At 52.5% G+C, this 26,118-nt stretch overlaps 1 pseudogene and 1 gene segment (V, D, J or C); one reads left to right on the top strand and one right to left on the bottom strand.

The window, feature by feature from the left end:
- Window positions 1-874: 874 nt before the first annotated feature.
- LOC134524708 (T cell receptor alpha variable 26-2-like) lies at window positions 875-7,869 on the bottom strand. The segment is given in 3 exon segments: window positions 875-952; window positions 7,059-7,342; window positions 7,788-7,869. Coding segments are annotated over 3 exon segments (414 nt in total).
- A 5,652-nt stretch (window positions 7,870-13,521) lies between these two features.
- LOC134524790 (olfactory receptor 6F1-like) lies at window positions 13,522-14,466 on the top strand (annotated as a pseudogene).
- Window positions 14,467-26,118: the final 11,652 nt, after the last annotated feature.

The following is a 26,118-nucleotide window of genomic DNA, read 5'->3' as shown; positions in this document are numbered from 1 at the left end:
CTTCAAAAACAAAAAGGGGGAGAGCAAGGGCTGAGTCCTGTAGATCGACTGAACAAAGCCATTTACATCCTGAACTTCCTACGCCTTCCTCAACACTGCCTTGTACCTCCAATCGTGCGGCACGGCACAGGCCTGCAGAGAGACCTGGGAGATTTTAGGCAGGAAAATGGCATGGTAGCAGTTAAAAACAGTGTGACAGGGAAGTGGGAAGGACCGTGTAGACTATTAACCTGGGGTCGAGGATATGCCTGTGTCGCTACAGATGCTGGAACCAGATGGGTACCAGCCAAGCGGATAAAGCCCTGGTTTGAGCAGACGGATTCAAATGAGTTACCCCACAATACCAACAACGACAATGAGGGCTGAAGAAGTGCAGTGCCCTAGGTGTGGAACTGTGACCCATAGATCCTTGTGCCTTGTGAGGATTGTTGAGGCCGGTGGTGGTTTGAAAGACCACGTGCTGCCACCCGGTGTGCTGTGTGTTTTTAATCCGGTGTGCTGTGTATTTTAATTTTAGTGTGCTGTGTATTTTAATAAGGAATTAGGTAAAGTGACAGGGTATGCTGTCTGTTTTTAATCCAGTGTGCTGTGTATTTTAATTCCGGTGTGCTGTGTGTTTTAATAAGGAGTTAAGTAAGGTGACAGGGTGTGCTGTGTGTTTTAAATCCAGTGTGCTGTGTGTTTTAAATCTGGCATGCTGTGTGTTTTAATAAAGAACTAAGTAAGGTGACGGGTTTAATTCGTTTAGCTATTGCAATAGAGTACACAGAGTCAGGTTCACCTCAACACGAGCTGGCTGAGCGACAGGAGATTAGGGAAGTCTACCATTCACAAGGATTGGTCAAGGTGTGGCATACAGTGCTGTTACGCAGTGCTACTGCCAGAGGTTTGGTCGGTTCCAGAGGACTAGTGGGAACAGGTAGTACGTCACTGTAGCAACAGGTTCGGTCATCTACAGCGCAGAAAGAAGGGCAAGGGTACTGATATTTGAAGATGCCACTGAGAATTAGTGTTGGGCTTATCTTTGTGATTGGAAGTTGCAGCTGAGCACAAAATTGAGAACCCTTGGTATTTCGGCTTCTTTTAATACAGCAGGATTCAATTCAGTTTACCCAACATTTAACACGTCCCTCGTGAACTTTTGTGGAGACACCATAGGGGTGATGATTGATTTTTGCTGTTGGCTCAGGGTCATGCATGTGAAGATTTTGAAGGTATGTGTTGTATGAACCTTTCTGACCACTTATCATCCATTCATAAGCAGTTACGGAAGCTGAAGGATAACACGTCCAAATTAAAAGTGGTTAAAAACGGTTTTGATGATTGGTTAAGCTCATGGGGTATAATGGGATGGTTATCAGATTTACTAAAGCAAGGGCTCATGCTATTGTTGGTTATATTATTATTGATTATGGCAGCCTTGTGTGTTCTCCGCAAAGTGACTGACATGATAGAAAATGCCATGCATAAGGTCTGGCTGGCTCAAGAAGAAAAAGGGCATATTGTAGGAATGTGTCTGAGAGAAAATGGTCATGTGAGCCAGCCTCCCTACTATGAGAGATTGGATTAAGGGCAAAACAGGTGGTAGAAGATGGAATTAGTACATGGGAAAAACGGGAACTGAGAAGGCAGAAAACATATTGTGCTAATGACTAAGCAATTTACTATGTGAATTCTTGTAACCAATCTGATGTGTGAATGAACTGCATGGACAGCGCGTGGACAGTGTAACCAGCTAATCAGAAATAAGCAAGTGGCATGTACGGCTACAACACAGGGTATAAAAGATGATGATCTGTGCTTAATAAACGGCTTCTGTTGATTCACATTGGATCGTCTGGAGTCCAGTTATTTCTCCTCAGTACAGGAGCTTGCATATATATCTAGGTGCAAGTGTGTATAAGCATATGTGAACACTTATGTAGTGACAAGTCTCAGGGGTGAAATTGTGTGTGTGTGTGTGCTTGCGCAGGGGTTCCCATGTAACTGAATGTATATGCACATGTATTTTTATGTGTGCTGGCATGTCATAGAATCTTAGAATATCCCGAGTTGGAAGGGACCCATAAGGATCATCGCGTCCAACTCCCTGCTTCTTGCAGGACTACCTTTTCTGCCAGGCAGCTCTCCAGCCACACTTCCCCAAGCCCATGCATTGCTACAGGCTTGGGGAAGTGTGGCTGGAGAGCTGCCCGGCAGAAAAGGACCTGGGGGTTCTAATTGACAAGCGGCTGAACATGAGCCAGAAGTGTGCCCAGGTGGCCAAGAAGCCAATGGCATCCTGGCTTGTATTAGAAATAGTGTGACCAGCAGAAGTAGGGAGGTAATTGTCGCCCTGTACTCAGCACTGGTGAGGCCACACCTTGAGTATTGTGGCCAGTTTTGGGCACCTCAATATGAGAGAGATATCGAGGTGCTGGAGCGAGTGCAGAGGAGGGCAACGAAGCTGGTGGAGGGCCTGGAGAATAAATCTGATGAGGAGCGATTGAAGGAGCTGGGACTGTTTAGTTTGAGGAACAGGAGGCTGAGGGGAGACCTCATCACTCTCTACAACTACTTGAAAGGACATTGTCGAGAGGTTGCTGCTGGTCTCTTCTCACAGGTAATTAGTGATAGAACAAGAAGGAATGGGTTCAAGCTGCAGCAGGGTAGGGTTAGGCTGGACATTAGGAAAAAATTCTTCAGAGAAAGAGTGGTTAGACACTGGAATAGGCTGCCCGGGGAGGTGGTGGATTCACCATCCCTGAATGTGTTTAAGACTTGTTTAGATGTGGTGTTAAGGGATATAGTGTAAGGGAGAACTTCATAGGGTGGAGTTGATGGTTGGACTCAATGATCCTAAGGGTCTTTTCCAACCTAAATGATTCTATGATTCTATGATTCTATGATTCTACCTAAAACTAAACCATATGACTAAGAGCATCATCCATACGTTCCTTCAACTCTAACAGGCTTGGTGCTGTGACTACTTCCCTGGGGAGCTTGTTCCAGTGACCGATCTCCCTTTCAGTGAAGAACCTTTTCCTAATGTTCAATCTGAGCTTCTCTGATGCAGCTTCATACCATTTCTATGTGTCCTGTCACTGGTCACCAGAAAGAGGAGATCAGCACCTGCCCTTCCACTGCCCCTCCTTGAGGAAATTGTGGACTGCAATGAGGTCACCCCTCAGCCTTCTCTTCTCCAAGCTGAACCTACCAAGTGACCTCAGCCACTCCTCCTAAGTCTTGCCCTCGAGACCTTTCACCATCTTGATCACCGTTCTCTTGGACACACTCCAATAGTTTGCTGTCCTTCTTAAGTTGAGGCGCCCATAACCGCACACAGGACTCGAGGTGGGGCCACACTAGTGCAGTGTAGAGTGGGACAATCATCTCCCAAAAACAGCTAGCTACGCTGGGCTTGATGCACCCCAGCACACTGTTGGCCCTTTTGGCTGCCAGGGCACACTGGTGACTCATATTCAACTTGCCATCGACCCAAACCCTCTGACCTCTTTCCACGGGGCTGCTCTCCAGCCTCTCATCCCCCGGTTCGTATGTGTAACCAGGATTACCTCATCCCAGGCGAGGAATCTGTCACTTGATCTTGTTGCTTTTCATATGGCTGGTGATTGCCCAGTGCTCTGGTTTACCCAGATCTCTCTACAAGGCCTCTCTACCCTCAAGGAAGTCCACAGCTCCTCCTGGTTTAGTATCGTTGGCAAACTTACTCAAGGTACATTTGATTCCTGCCTCCAGATCATTTATGAAACCATTAAAGAGGACTGGCCCTGAAATTGAGCCCTGGGGAACCCTGGAACATGGACTAAACATTGCTAGAGACCAGAGAGTGGAATAATTGTGGGGAATTGCTGCTGATGTCATTGTTGTGGAGGGACGGGGCGTGGAGTGTGTGTAAATTGCCCACCTTAGTGGGTGTTGTGATGGTGTTATTTCGATTTTGGTGTGAGGAATTCTTTTTTGTTGATGTAAGAGAAGTTTGTGAACATTGTAGATTGTGTGATGAATGCATCTATTAAGGACAATTCTCAAATATGCGATTCACAGAGGCGAGGGGTGGACTGTATCTGGTTTATTGGACAAGGGTTTGGTATCAGGGAGGCTGCAGGGGTGGCTTCTGTGAGAAGATGACAGAAGTTGCATCTGTCCCATGTTGAACAGAACCAGCTCCAGCCGGCTCCAAGACAGGTCCGCCACTGACTAAATCGGAGCCATCCAGCGATAGTGGTAGGACCTCTATGCTAACATATTTAAGAAGGGAAAAAACAGTTGCGCAAGAGCAGCTGGAAGAGAGGAGTGAGAATAGGTGAGAGAAACAGCCCTGCAGACACCAATGTCAGTGAAGAAGGAGTGGGAAGAGGTGCTCCAGGCGCAGAGCAGAGATTCCCCTGTAGTTCATGGTGAAGACCATGGGGACGCAGGCTGTCCCCCTGCAGCCCATGGAGGTTAGAGGTGGAGCAGATATCCACTTGCAGCCCATGGAGGACCCCACACCACAGCAGGTAGATGTGCCCTGAAGGAAGCTGTGACTCCATGGAGACCCCACGCTGGACCAGGCTGCTGGCAGGACCTGTGGCCCCGTGGAGAGGACCCCACACTGCAGCAGGTTTTCTGGCGGAACCTGTGGCCCTGCGGGGGACCCACACTGCAACAATCTGTGCCTGAAGGACTGCAGACCATGGAAAGGGCCCATGCTGGAGCGGTTCATGAAGAACTGCAATCCATGGGAAGGGCCTGTGTTGGAGCGGTTCATAAAGTCTCCCATGGGAAGGACTCCACATTGGAGCAGAGGAAGAGCACGAGAAGGAAGGAGTGGCAGAGAAGAAGCGTTATGAACGGACTGCACCCCCCGTTCCCCTTCCCCCTGAGATGCTTGGGAGGAGGAAGTAGAGAAGTCAGGAGTGAAGTTGAGCTTGTGAAGAAGAGAGGGGTGGGGGGAAGGTGCTGTTAGATTTGTTATTTTCTGTTATCCTACTCGGATTTGATTGTCAATACATTAAATTGATTTCCCCAAGTCAAGCCTGTATTGCCCGTGACAGTAATGGCTGAGTGATCTCCTTGTCCTTCTCTCAACACATGAGCTTGTTTTCTCTTGTTTCGTCTTCTTTTCTCCCCCTGTCCTCCTGAGGAGTGGGGGTGACAGAGCAGCTTGGTGGGCACCTGGCAGCCAGCCAAGGTCAACCCAACCCAAACAGGCCATGATCCTGCTGGCCCAGCATCTCGGTAGAACTGGTCAACAACCTTCTTGGTGCAGAAAGGGCACTGCAGCAGCAGAGCCACCTGGGCAAAGATGACCATAAAGCCGACTGTGCGTGCTCCCAGTGCTGGCAGGAAGCAGACTTTCTTTGTCGTGACAGCATTTTTCACCGAGCAGCTTGCATATGGTGACAGAATGATCAAAGGACGTGGCTGAGAGGATCAGGAACTCAGTCATACCTAGGAAGAAGTGGGAAAAGGAAAGCAGGAAACACAAATGATGGAATGCCTCCAGCATCTGGGGACAACGGTGGTGGCACAGCAGATCTCCAAGAAGGAAAACCAGCCAAGGAAGAGCTACCTCAGGATCCTGCGGTGACAACCATGAGGCTATTCCCACTATGATTAGGAGATGCACGGAGAAGACAAAGACAAGCAGAAGCATGTGCCCCCTGGGGAGGTCCCCCTGTTTGACTATATTGGTGTTTCCTTTGGGGCAACGTACTGCCCTGTTTGAAACAGCTTTGTCATGTCCAGAAGGAATCAGCTACCTAGGCAAGAGGGAGGATCCAAAGGTGTTCTGGGGTGAATTCTTTGTCTCCATTGGTGTCAGAGGAATAAAATCAAGCACTGCTGCAAAGCAAGGGAACCACTACAGCCCAGGTGAAGGTCTGGCCCTGACAGGGCTGAGGAGCAGGTGGTAGGCCACAGTAAAGAGAACTTGAAGGAGCTCTTACAAACATTTATGGTTCGCTGGGGTGGATGACTGCCATTGCAACTTATTCTACGTCTGTGAGGCATTTCTGAGACAAAGCTGTCAGGCCTTTACGGACAGGCCAGAGGACGCCACGTTACCCAGAACACTGGGAGCACTTTATGGGGAAGCAAGAGAATCTTGTAGGAAACACCACACTCCCCTCCCTGCCTTGCACTGAGCATCTCAGTCTCCATGTGTCTGCTGACCAAGGGGCTGTCCGCTGCCTTCAGGAGCACAGATCCACAGGAGCCATTGATGAGAAATGGGGCTGAGCCCAGGCACTGACTCCAAGGAGGACCCGGTGATGCCGGTGCTGGGGCCATGGTGGATGCTGATGCCACGCCCAGTGCTGGTGCTGATGCCGGTTCCGGTCAGGTGGGGGAAGCCCCATGGCGCAGGGGACGGGGACAGGGAGCAAGACAGATCCTTCACTCTGTGCCTTGGAAGCCTCTGCCCATGGGTTTGACCACCTCTGTCAGCTGCTTGAGTCACACAGAGTTCCCCGGGGCCTGGCTGGAGCCCACAGCCTCTTACCAGAGGCCTCCTGCCAGCTCTCATTCCCTTCAGACCTCCAGCCCCTGAGGGCAACTCAGTAAATCCCTTTCTGACTCATCCCTCAAGGAGAAACCTGGCATGCCTTGAGGCTGCGCTCAGTGTGTCCAGGCCAAGCGGTTTACCCTGTCTCCTGGGCCCCAGCTGCCAAGGTGCTGAATCCTGTCAAACAAGCTCCTGGTCTCACCACTGAGCCCCTGTGGGGAGCGTTTGAAGGTGCCTCTGACCTCGACATGCCCTTCTCCTGCCGCTGGGGAGCTTCAACTTCTGACCCCACGCAATGACTTTGTAACACTAGCAGGAACATTTGGGCAGGTGTCTGAAATTCTGTAGCTGGAGGACTCAGTTTTCCATTGTATATCTGAGCTTTTACAGGGGAACGAACTGTGAAACCCCTTCCGGTTGTCCGGAGGGGCCCCGGCGGGCGGAGCGCAGCGCCCCCTGGCGGGCCCGCCCAGGGCTGTTCCTCCGCCCACAACACACACGCCCGGCCCCGCCCGCGACGGTTCCTGCCCGGCTGCAGCCCCGGCTCCTCTCCCCGTGGGAGACCCACGGCACAGTAATACACCGCCGCGTCGCCGCGCCGGGGCCGGGCGAGCCACAGGGCGCTGGAGCGGCGGTCTGCCGACACCCACAGCCGCCCCGGCGGGTCCCGCAGCTCTTTGGAGTCTTTTAGGCTGCTCACGAGGTATGCAGGGCCTCGGCCCAGGAGCTGACGGTACCAGTGGATGAAGTAGGTGATCTTTATGTTGGGGTGGGAGCAGTTGATGCTGATGCCGGCGCCCTCGGTGGTCTCTGCCAACGGCTCTTGCTGCACCTGGGTTCTGCCTGCAGCCACTGCCAAGAAGAAAAGAAGAATCACTTTGCTTCAGCAGGAAATGTCATGCACCAGGAGAGGGGAGAAGACAGGTCACTGATGATGGGGATATGTTCAGAGAACAAAGTATGGAGAGAAAATTTCTCTGAGAGTGCTTGGTTGGAGACAAGAATGTAGGAGGGATGTTTGGAAGAACAGAATAAAGACGAGGAGAAAGGAATAAGGAAAAGATATGGACTGGGAGGAATGGATGGATGGATGGATGGATGGATGGATGGATGGATGGATGGATGGAGTAACAGAGTGAGACAGGTCATCTGGGAGGGAATGTCCTCATTGAGGGCAGAAGGGATGTCTGTAGAAAGGAGAACAGAGGGGGAATAAGGTTCGAGAAGGAGCAGGAGAGCCCCGGCTCCAGCGCTGGTAACACACAGCCCACTGCCTGCCGCCACCAGCCCCACACACCCAGCAGCAGCACGGCCAGCCCCGACAGCCCTGCGCGCCGGTACCGCTGCATCCCGCCGCTCCGCCGCCCGTGCCTCGCTGCCCGCCGCCAGCCTCGGCTTTCTGCTCCTGCCGTGCCCCCTTCTCTCCGCCACCTCCTCTACTCTCCTCTCCGCCTCCGCCAGTTCCGCCCCGGGGCTCAGCCCTGCGCCCTGAGCAGGAAGGCGGCACCGGGGCAGAGACCGGCCGGAGCAGAGCTGCCCGCAGCTACACCGGCTGTGAGGGAGGGCAGGCACCGGCTGTCCCCGGCACGGGCACCTCGGCCACGGGGACGCTGGTGGCCTGGAAGGAGCCAAGGGGAGGGCAAATGGCACAGCAGCAGGGCATGGCAGGAAGGTTTGGAGGTCAAGTGCTTGCTATTTTAACAGTACTCTTATTTTCTCGAATAGGTCTCGGACATTCTTGGACAAAACTTGGACATTTAAAAGCAGATGTGGAAGGGAAGGGCACGGGGTTCTGCTGGATGCTCTCAGGTAGCAATAGAAAAGGAACAGTCAGCTATCGTGGCTACACTAGAGCCTCAGCTCAGAAACAGCAGCTCCACGGAGAGGGGAACCTGCCCTGGCTGAGCTCTCCCAGCAGAGCTCCCTGGCTCTGATCTCACTAAGGTCTCTCGAAGGCAAGGGGGAAAGCCCTTGGCTGTACTGTCTCCAAGCTTGATGTGAGCACAGGGCGACCGATATTCAGGAGGGGAGATGGCCTTAGAAAATTTCCCCACTGGGCACAGCCCTTGTCAGAAAGAGGGTCTATACTGGACAGCCCTGTGGGACAGTAGCTGGCTTTGGGGGATGTGGTCTTGAATCCAACGTCCCTTCCCTCCCAGGGACAGTTGCTGGGCTCAGACTGAGATTCCAATGTGGGACATGATGGACCTTATTGGCTGAAGTCCAAAGTGGTCATTAGTTCTTTGGCTTTCCTGTGCAAGCCGCAGGGTCTGTCCTTCCACTCACAGCACAGCAATGTCAGGCTTCATGTTCCTTTCATTCAGGACCTGTTTGATCCAAGGTCTCAGCCCCTGCCTGTCCCCGCACCAGGTTGATAAGCTACATAAATACGTTTGGCATTGACATGGACATGAGAGAGAGCCATGTCCCACCCCAGACACCACCGACACTGCATTGGAAAGAAGTGCACTCAGGGGCAGCCAGCACAAGGTGGGCAGGATTGCTCAGCCTTTCTCCTTGCCCAGAATGCAATCCGCATCCTTTGAACTCTCTAGCATTGGGGAGAGCAGCTGTGCCCTGGCCTGGAGAGGCCGTGCTGAGGAACTCTAAATAGTGTCACACTGAATTCAACTAAGGATCCAAAATGGAGTGAAACCATCCTCGTTGTGGCCTGAAATAGGCAGCAGCAGAGTGTGAGCTCTGCAGGGGCAGGAGAAGGAGGTGTCAGGAGGCAGGGGCTACATTTCAGTGCCTCTTCCCTGGATACACCTCCAGCAGGCTGGTGCCATCACCGCTCAGCTGCACTCGGGCTCCTTTTGCCCCGGGGAACATGCTGCTCTGTGGTGCTCATGGATAGAGCAGCGGACAGTATCCCTGCCATAACCAGCACATGCCCTCTTGATGAGTGACACACAACGACACATACACACAGGCTCAGGCACGCTGGCATGGAATCATGCAAAAATTTGTGTTCCCATGTGCATTCACAAAAACCTGGCTGCTTACAAGTACACAAAAGACAAGAACACACATAGGAACACCATGAACCATGGATTCTTCTGAGGACCCCTGGGAACCGGGCAGTATTAGGCAGGGTGGGGTGAAAACCTGGCAGTGCAACACATACATCCGGGGAAGCAACAGTAAGTGACCATTGGGGTGAGATGAGGCGAGATGAGCAGAGTGACCCAGGCTATTGTCGTCTGCTCTGAACCTGTCCAGCACTTGATCTGAGTCTTCTGCCCACACTGCTGCATTCCTGCCCTGGAAATCCTGGGGCCTTTCATCCCACTGATGACAGGAAGCCTTCACTGGGGAATGGGGAATGGGGAATGGGCATGGAACAACTCTGGAAATGAAAAGGCAGCAGTGCAGGAAACCAAAGCACAGCCCATATCATTAGCTGCAATGGTTTGCACTCAAGATGAGCTTGTGCAAAAATTGTTACCTCTGCAAAGGATGCCTCTGGTGCTGCGTCAATGAAGGGCAGGTATAAAAGCCAGCCCAAGTCCCTGCTCTCTACTCCACTTCTCTGGCCTTCTTCTCCTTGGGGACTAGGTGAGTCTGCAGCTCCTTCTCATCCTCTTCCAAAGTGAGATCTCTCCTCGATGGACCTCTCAGCTGATATTGTCTCTCTCCATCCTTGGGTTTGCGTCTTCTTGTCATGCTAGGGGAAAGCAGGGAGAAGGTCTGCTTAGAGACAAGCTGAGTGGTGGCTGACAGGGCTTTTGGTTTATGCTCTAGGAGACACCTTCCATGGGCCAGGCTACTCTTTGTAGGGTGATGAAGACTGTGTGTCTCCTGGCCAAGATTCCAGCTCCCCAATCAGTAGTGGCCTTGGCTCCTTTCTGACGGGGTAACAAGGCTGCTCCTCACCCACCCTTGTGCTCTGTTTCCTCCTTGATCCTCTGCAGGTGCACCTCCAGGCCCTTGAGACATGTCCTGCTACAACCAGTGCCAGCCCTGCCGGCCCTGTGGCCCGACCCCACTGGCCAACAGCTGCAATGAGCCCTGCATCAGGCAGTGCCAGAACTCCAGTGTCGTCATTGAGCCTCCTCCTGTGGTGGTCACCCTGCCCGGCCCCATCCTCAGCTCCTTCCCACAGAACACCGTTGTGGGATCCTCCACCTCCGCTGCTGTTGGCAGCATCCTCAGCTGTGATGGAGTGCCCATCACCTCTGGGTGCTGTGACCTCTCTGGCATTTCCAGCCGCTACTGTGGCAGAAGGTCCCTCCTCTGATAAAGATGCTGGGAAAGCCCCAGGGAGACATCTCGAGCAATGCAGAACATGATGCTGGGCAAGGGATCGAGATTTAGGATGTGTTTTTGGTGTAGCTGAAGAGCTTTGCTTTTCTCTCCCTTTTCTTTGACTGCTTCAGTTCCCCTTGGCAGTAAGGTGCTACTAATGCCAGCCTGGTAGGGACCTGCTGTCTCCTCTCCCTCTATGGGGCAGGCAGACAGACAGCATGCAAGAACTTCTGCACGGCCAAGGACAACAGAGCCTCTGCTGCTGCCCGTGGGGCTCCATGAACTGGCGGCCCCCACCTGGAGTGACTTTGTCTCCCTCTTTGGACTCATTAAACTTCTGCTGCATTCAAGCCTGGCCTCCATGTGGTCCTTCCCTCTGTGGACACTCCCCAAGCTACCAAAGGAGAAAGGTGTTGCTCTGGGGTGGAAGGGGGTTAGAGCACAAGGAGACACGTCTCCATTCTCAGAGGAGTGGGAGGTTGGGACAGCCTGTAGTGGCTCCTGTTTTGGGCACCAACCCTTGAAGCTGAGGAAGACATCCTGGTCTGCTCTCCTGCCAGTGACCATCAGGCCTTGCCTTGCTGTTATCTCTGCCCACAGATGTCCAGAAAGGCAGGAGTCCCTGAGGTGTCAGCAGCCCCATGAGCTCTTGAGGAAGGGCCTTCCTCTTGCTATGGCCAGAGCTGCTCTGGGCTGTCAGGGGGTCAGTGTGGGGCTACAGAAGATGATTTGTTCTGCAGAATGGCGGGAGTGGTTAAGCAGGAAACAGCCCTTGGGATGGCCCATAGCTGCCACTCCACCTTCCTCTCCCCTCCATCGCCCAATCCAGGGGCCATGGCCAGTAGGCATCAGGAGGAGTAGCAGGGAATTGTCATCCATGTTGCCGAATGCGTTGAGGCTGGAAACCGGAGCTAAGCCTGTGGGAGCTGAGGGTAGTCATCACAGAAACGGGGACAGTGAAACGGTATATTTCTGAGGGAGATCATATTGCTCTGATACAGAGCATGCAGGGCTGATTCCTTCCTTACCTGTAGGGTCTGAAGGACTGGCCTAGATTCCTCTAGAGGGGCTGAGAGCTGGTGTCAGGAGTCCTGGTTCTCAGTGGGGTGTGTGCATGATCGTGGTTGTGTACATGTTCCTCTCGCTGTACTCATGTGTGCACTTGTAGTAAAATTGATATTAACTTGAAAAGTGAAATATAGCATGTATCTGAAGCAACCAAGGGAACCTGCCGCTGCTGCTAGAAGTCATCTATACAGCGCCAACCATGTTTCATTAATTATAGAGAAATAGTAACTTGACATGATTAATCTAAGATTAGAGGAGAAGTAGTTAAAAGGTAATTTTGGTAGGGGGAGACCGTGACCACCGACCCATTGATACCACCTATTTAAAAGAGAAGCACAGACGAAGAGGACAGAGTCTGCATACCAATACATAAAGGAAGCAAAGAAACCTTGACCAATCATTAAAGAGAATAACAATGAATATGTATCAATTATTAGCATATGTAATAATCAGTGTATGAAAAGGGAAATTTTTGAAACTAAGGTGTGCTCCCTTGGAACGAGCACTCCGTTTCTGCGCAGTAATGGAATAAACTTGGAAATATCTCTGCTATGTGTGTTATTGGCTTGCACACCGGGTAAAGAACCCAGATTTGGGACAACACATTCACACATACATGTGTGTGCCTGTGGTAATACACATGCAAATGTGAGCGTGCACCAATGTCCTCTGTGGGTATGTGTTCTGGCAATTGTATCCATGTGTATGTGTTTTCGCAGACTGTCATGGGGGGAGTGATTAACTTCACTCGTAAGAGAGAAATAGTGAAATATTTATTTATATGAAACAGTAATTTAACAAAGTTAGTAGTGAATGCAACAGTGTTTTACGAGCTTCAGTAGAAGGGTACACTTGTTTATTTACTGCATAGAGGACAGGGTCAGACAAGCTGTCAGGGAAACCCTCCCGTTGAGTCACGAGGTTCAGTAAGGACCCCCTTGCTTTCTAAACTCCTTCTCAGAGAGGAGTCTGGGCGTGGCTGGATGCAGCCCTAGTCCCAGACTTGCTCAACGGTTTATGTCTAAAGGATTATATATGTGCAATCAATCCTTTATATCACTTAGCTAAGATTTCAAAGTTTAGCATGCTATTAGTCACTTACCAAGAATCTGTTGTGGCAAGGAACCTCTCAGCCTCGAGGAGAAGAACCTTAAGTGGGTGTCCCCACTCGAGGGGAGATCCTGGCACGCAGTCCACTATTTATAGAGTAAGAGAGTTGTCCTATAGTCATATTCGCATGGGAACAAAATAGCTAGGTCCCCACTCCAGACAGTGTTTTGACTGTGTTGCCAGCCATCCCTCAAAGTCCAGCTGCAACTCATCACAACTCCCACTGATGGTTATGGCTTGAGCAGCAGCCGAGGTGGGGAAAGGGGGAGAGCACACCGCCATACACATACACACATGGAGGAGGGCATAAATGTGTGTGACTGGTCTGTATATTCGTAATTGTGCATGTGCATGCCTGTGAGTCTGCATACCTCTGTGTGCGCATGGGTGTGCATGTGTGTGCACCCATGAAGGTAGGTCAAAGGTCTTGACGAAATCAAGGTACACCCCAGGCAGTACCCCTCCCCTTCCCACAGTGCCTCTCATGTCCACATAGAAAGCAATGAGGTTGATGAGGCATCATTTGCTCTAGTTTCACTCCTAGTGGCATCTGAAGGACCAGCACAGGCATGCAGACGCTCACAGAAACTTTCCTGTCTTTGCAAATGAACCTCAACTCTGGGGAGCACACTGCAAATGGGACAACTGTGGAAGAATTCATTTTTCTTGGCTTGCCAGGCACGTGGCATTTCTGGGTCTCCCTTGTGGTGGTATTTGCACTGACGTGCTCCCTGAGAGTAACATGCAATGCATCCATCATGGCTCTCATGTGGATGAACAGCAACGTCTGTACCCCAATGTACTTTCTCCTCCGTAATCTCCCCTTTCTGGAGATCTGGCACACTACTCGTGTTGTTCCCAAAGCCATAGGAGTCATGCTGGGGAGTAGCCAGACCATCTCCTTCAGTGTGTGCATCCTCCAGTTGTTCTTTCTTCTCTCCCTAGGCTCCACTTAGTGTTTTCTCTTGTCTGTCATGGCCTATGACCACTACTTAGCCATACGCTACCCCTTGAGATACAGCTCCCTCATCAGCAGTGTCCTCTCTGCTCGGCTGGTGCTCAGCTCCTGGCTGGGAGGCTTTCTGTCCGTCTCGCTGCTGGCCTTTCTGACATCCAGGCTGATGTTCTGTGGGCCACATGTCATCAATCATTTCCTCTGTGATATAGATTCCTGCCTCGCCCTCTCCTGCAGTGACATGTGGCCCATGGAGCTAGCAACAATCCTTGCCTCCTAAACTGTTCTGGTGGCGCCCTGTGTGGTTACCCAGCTCTCCTACGTGTACATCACCTCTTCCATGCTCAGAATCATGTCAGCTCATGGTCAGAAAAAGGCATTTTCCACTTCCTCCGCCCACCTCAGTGTTATCACAGTCTGGTATGGCTCCACCATGTTCCTGTGCGTCAAGCCATTGGCCCAGAACTGCCTGGATCTGAACAAACTCATGAACACCTTTCACACAGCTGTAACTCCTGTGTTGAACCCCTTCATTTACACACTCAGGAACAAAGATGTGAAGCAAGCTCTGTGGTGGGCCTTCCAGAACAAGTGAAGTGGCTTTTCAAAGGGCCTCAGTGGGACCAAAGAGGTTCATCCCCTCCCTCCCATGGTTTCCACCCTGCAGAAGGTCCTCACCAATGTGTAAATGCACCTGGGCATCACAGGTAGTGAGAAGCCACCAGTTCCCCACTGAGCCCATTTCATCCACCTCACAGCCACCTTAGGCTGGGCTGCACCTCAATTCTAATGCTCCCACCTCCCTCTGTTCCCTCCTGGGTAAACTCAGAATGCCTCCCAGTGCTCTAAAGACCACCACTTGGAAAGGCTCACAAACCCCATCCAGAAGCAGCTCTCCAACAGAACACTGGAAGAGTAGTCCTCCCACAGGTTTGAATTCCAGGTTGCCAAGTGCTTCATTTTGTCAGGGATTCACCTGTGCCCCCTAAATGATTTTTAGCAGCTGGCTCACTGCTTTAGGAAAGGGGCATGTATTTCTATGTTTAGTTTGACATTTTCTGGAAGGATTTATGTCCCACTCTTGGGGCTGTTTCAGAGAGTCATGCTCTGGTTCAACAGAAAATTTGGCAATGTCTGGTATCTCAAAAGCCATTACTTCTAACAGAAGGCAGTCAACAAAATTTACTCTCCTCTTCCTTCCCCCTATCCAGTATCTGGAGGTACTTTGTTCTTTCTAATTAAAAATATGCAAATCACTATGCTTCATGCTAGATGTCTCAGGACATTTCCACATCTGAAACCCCACATCAGTTTTAACAATCCATCATTCCACCCATTTTGGGCTTTGTTGTGGAAACACTTCAATGAGATTGGCAAAGATCAGTGTGGGACGGATTTCACCTGAGTGTAGAGCTCTCCATTGAGATGATTGAATCCATACTGAACATCTAGGTTACTTGCCCTGCGGACTCACTCCAGTATACCAGCTATTTTAAACAGAGGGCATTTACAAGCCTGGTTTGGCTTCTTTATGGTTTAGCCTCCAATGGGCCTGCCCCAAGTCAGGTTTCTTTGGTTCTATTCACCAGCAAAGACCCTGGATCTAGACACAGCTGTAAAAGTCACATTGGCATGTGCTTCACAGCAGCACAGGCTGGGGAGGCAGAGGCCCACCCTCACCACAGCCCCAGGTGCCACTGCTGGGCAGGCTGAGCTCAGAGCTCCATGCAAGCAGTGGCAGGGAGGGAACTGCTCCTCAGAGCACCCCCACGTTTCTGTGCACTGCTGCCAGCTGTGGGCACCAGTGTGGGCTCAGTGCACAGAAATAGGCAGCGCTGTCCTGGAGCTCGGTGTCCCGTACATGCAGAAGCACCTGGGAGTCCTTTGCAGACAGTGTGGAGGAGAACCTCCCTGATGCCTTGCGAGCTCTGTACTTGCTTACTCGTAGCAGCATCTAAAGGGACTGGGTCTGGCTCTGCTGGTACCAGAAGGCGTAGGGATTGGAATCGCTGGTGGAGAAATTGCAAGGCCGTGTTGCCTTGTGTCCCACCTGGATGGTCATTTCTGCTGGGAACTGGAGAACAGAGTCCTTTTGGGCATGACCTGTAAAGCCAGGAAGAGCTTTCAGCTTTGCTTGCCAATGGACCTGTCCATCTACCACTTCATCAGTTTGCTCACTGTCCCCACTGTCCCTATCACTTTTCCTAGCTTCAGAAATGGCTAGCTGTTTGCCCTTGTTTATTCTGCAGCTTCTTGTTTATGACCATCCCTACAGAGATTGGTAGCATTGTATCCAATACATACAGCAGAGAAGCCGCTCTATGCCACGTTGGTCCATTCCCCAGCACCTTTCCCTCTTTTCAGGCTTAATATGTATTAGCAGCACATTCAGGAATGCTGAGAAGCTGCAAAGTTCAGGTGAGGTCTTGTTCCTCCTTTGATGCCCATTACTCCTGACATCTCCCAGATTATTTGCTGTACCCATATGCAGACCCTGATCTCCCTACGGATACACTCCCGGGTGTCCTCGGCAGTCAGCACTCACATCTCCTCCCTTCCACCACCAGATGCACAAACTCTTGCCTCAATCTCCCCAGCCTGAAAGTCACATCTCACCAAAGTCAGCCAGTCCCACCAGGGCTGACAGGAAAATCAGGACCATGTCACGCTCTCTCTTCAGGGGGTGCCCAGGGACCTGCGAGCATGAGGGACCCGAGGCTTGCACCTTCACCTCTTCTTCTACCTCTGCCTGATCAAAGAGGCCTCCAAACCACAGCCCAGAGGGTGGAGCAAAACTCTCTCCCTGCTGCTCCAGCCAGGCCTCTTTGGGCCTGTCCCCCGACCTCTACCACAAGGCAGCCCTCTAGAGACATAAAAGAATCATGGTTTAAGTAGTGGCCATCTAAAGAACAAAGATCCCTTGAGAACTTCTCCTGACACCCACCACCTAGCCAGCTGCACAGGCCTGCACCCAGCTCTGCAGGAGAGGGAGAAGGCACCCCTGCCCCCACCCATGTCCACCCTGTCCCTGGGACTGTCTGGATGGAGAGAGGACCAGGCACACTCTGAAGTGCCTTGGACCCAGGTGTCACACACTCTTTCCCTTCTCCTCTGCCCATAGAGGAGGAACCTGAAGAGAAACATCTCTGTGAAGAGCATCTGCTCCAGAAACCAGCTGCACAGGGACAGACACACTGCCTCACTCTGGCATGGCAACCCAGCTCTGTGTTGTGCAGGCAGTCCTTCTGTGTCCCTTCACTTACCCACATTACACACAGCCTCCACATGCTTCTCCCACCCTGGGCCCCAGAACCTCAATACCCAGGCAAGCAAAAGGCCTACTTGATTTTCATGTCTTCTGGTGTCTGCTGCCTGGAGCAGGGCTCCTCTGCCTCTTCTCACCCAGGGCCTTTCTCATACAGTTGGCAGGGACTGCAGGAAGCACGTTCTTGGCACACCAGCCCCCATTCACAGCCACGCTCCCACAAGGCCTTTACTGTCCTGTTGTTCAGTCGAGGCCATGGCAGAAGGACAGTGGGCTCCCCTCTTCTCTCCAATGACTGCAAAACTGCCAGGAGTTCCCTTGGAATACAATTATGGCTGCCACTACAGGCCCCAGCTGGGGCAGGGAAGAGGACTGAGCCTTTCCTCTCTGCCCCTGAAGCCTCTGAACACGGACTGTCCCAGCTCTCTCAGCTCCTACAGCCACACAGGCCTCACCGGGGACTAGCTGGGCCCAGGACCCCATGCCCAGAAGCCCCCTTTCAGCTCTCCCCACAGACCTTCAGCCCCATGGGGTAACTTAGCACATCTCTTTTGGGGCTCCCTCCTGAGTCTGACCTTGAGTCTCAGATGTGTCTTTCAGCTAGTGCCCAGCTCAGGCTTCTCTCCTGTCTCCTGGACTTCCCTTCAACACCAAAGGCTCTCAATCTGAGGTTAAGGGGAATCTGGTGCCCCAAGCTCTATGTTCCGATCACCAGGCACTGCAGGAGACACTTGAAGGTGTCTGTGACAATGAGTATCTCTTTCTCAAGTTGGTGCCGGAGTAGAACTGCAAGCTCCACAGGATGCCTTTGCAACACTAGAAGCAGTGTGAAGCTGGAGGGTACAGGTTGTAATTGTGTAGCTGAGCGGATTGACAAAGTTCCCAGCAAGAAACCACTTGTGGTTGTGGTTTCAGAGCAAGGGCTTGAGAGGGCACTGTAGCAGTTGAGTCTTTCTCTTCTAAGAGTGCCTGGCAACGTTGAGTGGGGTGGAAAGAGATCCCCAGCACCTGCCCATGGAGCAGCAGCAGTGGGTGGTCCGTGCGGCAGCAGTGAGGGCTGGGCGGCTGCCCGTGGGCAGGAGGATCTCTGCCGCCCGCCGCCCTGTGCGGTGCAGGAAGGCGTCCCTCTTGGCGTGCGGGGTTGCCGCTGCCGGGGCCGGACCCGGACCCAGTCGGGCGGGGGAAGCGGCCCGGGGCTCGGGGCCAGCTGGAGCCGGTTGGGTCGAGGCGGCATCGCCCCCTTGCGGGCCCGCGCGGGGCTGTCCCCCCGGCCCCGACACACACGCCCGGCCCCGCCTGCGCCGGTTCCTGCCCTGCCGCAGCCCCGGCTCCTCTCCCCGTGTCTCCCAGGGCGCAGTAATACACCGCCGCGTCCCCGCGCCGGGGCCGGGCGAGCCACAGGGCGCTGGAGCGGCGCTCTGCCGACACCCACAGCCGCCCCGGCGGGTCCCGCAGCTCTTTCGAATCTTCAAGTGTGCGCATGAGCAATGCAGGGCCTCGTCCTGGCAGCTGAGTGTACCAGTGTTTGAAGTCGTAAGAGTTTATATTGGGGTGCGAGCAATTTATGTTGATGCCGATGCCCTCGGGGGTCTCTACCGTCTGCTGCTGCTGTACCTGGGCTCCTCCTGCAGCTGCTGCTGAGAAAGGAGAAGGAAAGGACGACAGCTGTTAAAGGTGGTCCAGCTGTGATGGCTCTTCTAGCAGAGGAATTGTCAGGAACAGTGGCAGGGACACAGGACAGGAAGAGATGGCAGTATGGGCCTATCAACACAAATGGAGAGTGACCCGGGTGTGGGTGTCTGAAAGCATGAGAGAAGGCAGGGAGTGAAGTTGAAATTTATGCATGCGGAGATTAGATAAAAGTCAGGTGGGTGGGTGGGTGGATGGATGGTGAGAGAGGACCAGGAGGGGAAGTGTGTGTTACAGCAAAGGATAGACGACAATCTTCAGGGCAATAAGAACTGCAGAATGCACAGGGGAAGGAGAGGGTGCATGCAAAAATAGACATGCAAAGGTGAATGCAAAGCAGGTCTACCGATCGAAACGGTGAGGACATCGGGAAAATAGCAAGAGGAGGCTCGGAGGCATAAAAGATGGCAGAGAGCCAGGAGTGGGAAAGAGAGGCTGAAGAAGGAGAGGGAAGAGTTGGCGCTGGGCACCCCGGGGAACACGCCGGGCACAGCCCTGGACCCATCCACTACCGCCAGCCCCACGCACCCAGCAGCAGCGCGGCCAGCCCCGACAGCCCTGCGCCCCGGCACCGCCGCATCCCGCCGCTCCGCCGCCCACACCTCGCTGCCCCCCGCCAGCCCCGGCTCTCTGCTCCGGCCGCTCCGCCTCCTCTCCACCGCCTCCTCTCCTCTCCGCCGCCGCCAGCTCCGCCCCGGAGCTCAGCTCTGTGCCGGCGCCGCTCGGGGGCTCACCTGGGCTCAGAGCGCTCAGGGGCTCTCCCCGGCACGGGGAGCACTTTGCCCAACTGGGAAATGGACTCTCCCTGTCCTCCATGGGTGGGCAGGGGTCAGGGAGGGCAGGGGTGGTGGGGAATCCCAGTGTCAGAATGTAGGTGAGAAGAGATCTTCAGAGGTCATCTAGACCAACACCTGCATTGAACAGTTCCCATTATTGATTCCCATTATATCAGGCCACTCCAGGATGGAGATTGCAGAAACCCCCAGGGAAATCTATTCCTGTCCTCAATTCTTTTAGCCCATTACTGAATTTGAGCTCGACATGCGCCAGCTGCTGTCCATTGCCTCTACTCCTGCCATTGGGTGCTTCCAGAGTCTAGGCCACCTTCTCGGTTTCCTTGAAACAGGTACTTCATGGACCTGCTGGGAACAATTTGGCTTACAGAGATCAGTGTCCTGCCTCTTCCCTGTACTTGGGCGTCATCCCCAAACTTGCAGGAAGTGCTGACCTTCCCACTACTGTACATGAAAACATTAGGAAGTGTTGGTGCTACTGCTGATCCCTGTGGGACCCCACAGGTCGTGTCTGCCAGCTGGGCTTTGCACCACTGCTCACAACTCTTTCTGACCGACATTCCACTCTTACCTTACCATCCTCTTATTGAGCCCAATTACCTCCAGTTAGGTCATAAAAAGGACAGGAGAGGCTGTCAGAGGTCCTGCTATACTCTAGATACTCATCTCCACTGCCTTTTCTTGTCCACAGTGCCCATCACCTCCTGAGAAAGCAATGAGCTTTGCCCTCAACTACACTAGAGTCTCGACTCAGAAGCAGCTCCACAGAGAGGGAAGTCATCCCTGGCTGAGCTGTCCCAGCAGAGCTCCCTGGCGATGAGCTCACCAAAGTACATGAAAGGGAAGGGGGAAGCCTTGGCTACACTGTCTCCTGGTTGGGCCTGAGTCCAGGAAGACAAACATTCAGGAGGGGAGATGGGCTCAGGAACTCCATACACCCTTGACACCCCGTGTCGGAAAGAGGGTCCCTTTTGGAAACCCCTGTGGGACAGCACTAGGCTTTGGTGGATGTGGCCTCAAATCTAATGTCTGTACCCTCCTGCGGCAGTTGCTGGGCACTCAGACTGAGATTCCAGTGTGGGACATGAAGGTCCTTGTAGGCTGTAAGACCAAAGCAGTTGTCAGCTCTTTGGCTTTCCTTGTGTAAGCCACAGGGTCTGTCCTTCCACTCACAGCACAGCAATGTCAGGCTTCATGTTCCTTTCATTCAGGACCTGTTTGATCCAAGGTCTCAGCCCCTGCCTGACATGGCATCAGGTCAATGTGCTGAACAAGCCCATTTGATATTGACATGGACATGAGAGAGGACCGTGTCCCACCCCAGACACCACCGACACTAGTGTTCATTATGGGCATGAACATCAAAGCTGTCATCAGTTCTTTGGCTTCTCCTATGAAATCCACAGAGTCTGTTCTTCCAATCACAGCGCAGTGATATCAGACTCTGTGTTCCTTTCATTCAGGACCTGTTTGGGAAAAGGTCTCAGCCCCTGCCGGGCACAGCACCACGCCTGTGAAGAGCACAAGTACGTTTGGCATTGGCTTGGGCATGAGAGAGGGCTATGTCCCATCCCAGACACAGTCAACAGTGCTTTGGAAGCAGATCCACTCAGGGATGGCCAGCACATGGTGTACAAGATCCCTCATCCTTTCTCCTTGCCCAGAAAGCAATCCCCATCCTTTTGAACTCTCTAATACTGGGGAAAGGAACTGTGTCCTGGCCTGGAGAGGCAGGGAGCGGGGACTGCCAACCCTGCTGAGGAGCTCCCAATATTGCTAATATGAATTAAACTAAGGAGTCAAACAGGAGGGAAACTGTTCTTGTGGCCTGAAATTGTCAGAAGCTTTGGAGGGGCAGGAGAAGGAGGTGTCAGGAGGCAGGGGCTGCATTTCAGTGCCTCTTCCCTGGACACATCTCCAGCAGGCTGGTGCCATCACCACTCAGCTGCACTCAGGTGCCTTCTGAATCTGGGAATCTGCTGCTCTCTGGTGCTCATGGAGAGAGCAACAGAGAATGTCCCTGTCATGAGCAGCATATTGCTTCTTGAGGAGGGACACAAAAGGACACACATGCACACACGGTCTCATGCAGGCCACCTTGAAATTATACACTAATTTGTGATTCCACATTCATCCACGCTAACACAGCTGCTCGTAAAGCACAGATGAGAAGAACAGATGCAGGAACACACCCAGGTGTGGATCCTGCTGACAACACCTGGGGACAACTGTGGCAGGGTTAGAGCATTTGGGAAAGGACAAGGCCCCAGGCATTCCTATGTCTTTACTTGTGTACTCACAGACTGCACAGAGTGGGGACGAGTCAAAACAGGCCACAGTTTTTTCCTGAAGACAGTGTTAGGCAGGATGGGGTCAAAAACCTAACAGCACAACGCACACACCTGGGGAGGCAACAACAAGTGACCACCGGGGTGAGCTGAGGAGGGAATGAAAGAGATGGAAGTGTCACTTCCTCATGTGCGGGAGCACTTGGGCTGCCACCGGAGGACGGCTGGAGCTTCTTCCAGAGAACGACACCAAACAGCCCCATTGAAGTGACCCAGGCTGGTGTCACTTGCCTCCTCTGGACCCACTCAGCACTTGAACTGAGTCTTCTGCCTACACTGCTGCGTTCCTGCCCTGGAAATCCTGGGGCCTTTCATCCCAGTGATCACAGGAAACTTTGATTGAGGAATGGGTATGGTACAACTCTGGAAATGAAAAGGCAGCAGTGCAGGAGACCAAAGCACAGCCCATATCATTAGCTGTGATGGTTTGCATTCAAGATGAGCTTGTGCAAAAATTGTTACCTCTGCAAAGGGTGCCTCTGGTGCTGCGGCAATGAAGGGCAGGTATAAAAGCCAGCCCAAGTCCCTGCTCTCTCCTCCACTTCTCTGGCCTCCTTCTTGGGAACCAGGTGAGTCTGAAGCTCCTTCTCCTCCTCTTCCAAAGTGATATGTCTCCTCGATGGACCTCTCAGCTGGTATTGCCTCTCTTCTTTTCTGTGTCCTGGAGCTCCCTGTCATGCTAGAGGGAAGTGTGGGGAAGTTCTGCAAAGAGAGTAGCTGGGATGTAGCTGTGGTGGCCCTGGTTTACAAATTACGAGACCCTCCATGGGCCAGGCTCCAATTTGTAGACCATTGATAACAATGTGTCTCCTTAACACAGCTTCCATCTCTCCACTCATTAGTGGCCTTAGATCCTTTGTGACAGGGTAACCAGGCTGCTCCTCACCCACCCTTGTGCTCTCTTTCCTCCCTGCTTCTCTGTCAGGTGCACCTCTACCCTTAGAGACATGTCCTGCTACAACCAGTGCCTGCCCTGCCGGCCCTGTGGCCCAACACCTCTGGCCAACAGCTGCAATGAGCCCTGTGTCAGGCAGTGCCAGAACTCCACCGTCGTCATCGAGCCCTCTCCTGTGGTGGTGACCCTGCCTGGCCCCATCCTCAGCTCCTTCCCACAGAACACCGTTGTGGGATCCTCCACCTCCGCTGCCGTTGGCAGCATCCTCAGATGTGATGGAGTGCCCATCACCTCTGGGTGCTGTGACCTCTCTGGCATTACCAGCCGCTACTATGGAAGAAGGTCCCTCCTCTGATAAAGATTATAGGAAAGCCCCAAGAAGAGGCTCCCTGAGGAACTCAGAACACGGTGCTGGGCAGCGGATTGATCTTTTGAGTGTTGTTTTCAACACAGCGGAATGGCTTTGCCTTTCTCTCCCTTTTCCTTGTTTGCTTTGGATCCCCTTGTCCCCCTAATGCCAGCCTGGTAGGGACTGTCTGTCTCATCTCCTTCTGTGGGCCAGGATGACAGACATGATGTGGGAACTTCTCCATAGCCAAGGACAGCAGACTCACAGCTGCCCTTGGGGCCCCACGCATTGGTGGCCTCCATGTGGAATGACTTTGTTTCCCTCTTTTGAATCATTAAAGTTCTGTTGCATTCAAGCCTGGCATCCACGTGGTCCTTCCCTCTAGGGACACTGCCTGGCTTCCAAAGGAGAAGGGATGGAAGGGATTGAGAGCACAAGGAGACCCGTCTCCATTCTCAGAGGAGTGGGAGGTTGGGATGGCTTGCAGGGGCTTCTCTTTTGGGAACCATCCCTTGGAGCTGAGGAAGGCATCCCGGGCTGCTCTGCTGCCAATGAGCATCAGGCGTTGCCCTGCTCTGCCTCTGCTCATGGATGCCCAGAAAGGCAGGAGGCCCTGAGGGGGCAGCAGCCCTATGAGCTTTTGAGGAAGGGTGTTCCTCTTGCTATGGCCGGAGCTGTGCTGGGGTGGTTGGGTAGTGGGTGTGGAGTTCCAGAAGATGATTGGCTCTGCAGAATAGCAGGAGTGGTAATGCAGGGAACAGGCTTTGGGGTGACCTCTTTCCTCCATCACCAAATCTCGGGCCATGGCCTGGAGGCATCAGCAGGGAAAAGTCACTCATTCTGCTGAATGAATTGAGGCTGGAAACTGGAGCTAAACCTGTGGGAACTGTGGGCAGTCAGCACAGAAATGAGGACAGTGAAACGGTGTATTTCTGAGGGAGATCAAATTGCTCTCATAAAGAGCATGCAGGGGAATGAGAAGATCACGTCCCACTTGGTTTACTGCGCACCCAGGCACATGCACCAGTTCAGTCATCTGCCACCCCTCCTCCTGGACATGGCTTGTGCTGGCACTTCTGCCAACAAGGATGTCATCACATTCAGTATTGGTGAGGTCACCCTCTGCTGCTTCCACTTCATCCTCACTTCTCTACAGGTGCAGAGCAAGAATCATCCTGTGGCTTTGCTGTGCAGAAGGCAGGCACTGAGCTGACTCAACCCGTGCTTCCCATTTCACTGCTGTGGCCAGTTTCTATGGCACGTGTGTCTCCACGTACATGGGAGCCCCCTCCAAAGGGTCGCTAGGCAGAGCAGTGGCTCTTCTTTGCATCATTCTTACTCCCCTGCTCAATCCCTTGGTTTCCACCCTAAGAAACAAGGATGGGAAAGCTGCTCGTAGTTTTTCACATGCAATAAACAACTGGCAGAGTTGTGGCGTTTGACAGTTGAAATGATGAATGGAACTGTTTCCTTTGAAGAAAATGCTCTAAAACTCAACGGACCAAAATGGAGCAACGCTTCTGAGAATGGGACCTGCTCAGTGTTCCCAGCGTCTCGAGGGATGTAAGGTTACCTATATGATCATCTCTTTCTTTCTAGTCCTGGCACTAATAAATGACATTTTTAAGGAATGCTTTGAAAAGGCAGAGTGCCTTTCTTACTGGGATCAGTTATTATAATTTCAGGTGTTCCAGCCTCAGTGTTTGCAGCCTGTGGGGAGTCTGGCTTGTCCCAGGTGTGCCACACTCTGCTGCCCTGTGAATACTGATCACTGAGGCACCAGTGACTTTACAGAGCTGGGACTGGTCCCACACCCCCACGGCACCCTTAGGGAGATCACTTATGACAGTTGGCACCTGTGCTTCTGCCAGTGTATATAAGGAATTGGCTTCTGACTCATCTTTGCAGATTCCTTGTAGAACTGCTTATGGTGATAGGACTCTGGCCAATAGATTGATCATTTGGTGGTCGTTTGTTGGGGTTTTTTTTTCGTTTTTGTTTTTTTTTTTTTTTAACTCTAAGCATAGGCAAGTGTTTAACTTGCCTCAAATGGTACAATAAAAATTCCCCAACGGCACACATATTTGTGCGTGTCCATGCCTGTGAGTGTGCATAGCTTCGTCTGCCTATGGGTGTGCATGTGTGTGCACCCATGAGGCTATGTCAAAGGTCTTGCTAAAGTCACGGCACACCCCAGGCAGTGCCCCTCCCCTTCCCACAGTGCCTGTCAACTCCTCATGGAAAGCAATGAGGTTGGTGAGGCATCATTTGTCCTCAGTAAAACCATGTCAGCTGCTCCAAATCCCCTTCTTGCCTTTCATGCACTTAGAGAAGGTTCCTGAGAATATTGTCTCCATCTTCCTTCCAGGGTCTGGGTAGATACTGTCCAGTCAGCTCCTTGAATGCCCTTGGATGCATCCCAAGTGATCCCATGAACTTGTGTATGTCCAAATGGTAGTACGAGCTCCTTAATTCCTTATTCTTCTACTGTGGGTGCTGCTTCATTCCCATAGAGTCTGTGGGGAGGGTGAGGGATATGGTAGCCCTGAGAAGAAGCCATACCAGTAAAAGCTGAGGAGAAAGAGACATCGAGTACATGTCACTTGTCTCCAGATCCACTTCCTTACCAAGTAATGAGCCCAAATCTACTTAGCCATCCTGTTGCTGCCAATAGGCCCAGAAATACCTTTCTTGATTCCCTTCACATCTCTTGCAATTTTCCACTCCAGCTGTGCTTTTAAATCCATTTTGCAGAGGACCATCCTTGTGCTCTGAGGAGGCTCTCCTTGAAGGTTAGCCAGCTCCTCTGGGACCTCCCTGCCTTGGGGAAGTTTCCCAGGGCATTGTGCCAAGCCGGTCGGTTCCTTACCACTACAAGATGCGCTTTTCTGAAGTCCATTGCAGTAG

This window comes from Chroicocephalus ridibundus, chromosome 17 (genome assembly GCF_963924245.1).
Source record: "Chroicocephalus ridibundus chromosome 17, bChrRid1.1, whole genome shotgun sequence".
NCBI lineage: Eukaryota > Metazoa > Chordata > Aves > Charadriiformes > Laridae > Chroicocephalus > Chroicocephalus ridibundus.
The sequence above is the reverse complement of the archived record's forward strand: the minus strand, read 5'-3'. Positions and strand labels throughout refer to the sequence as shown.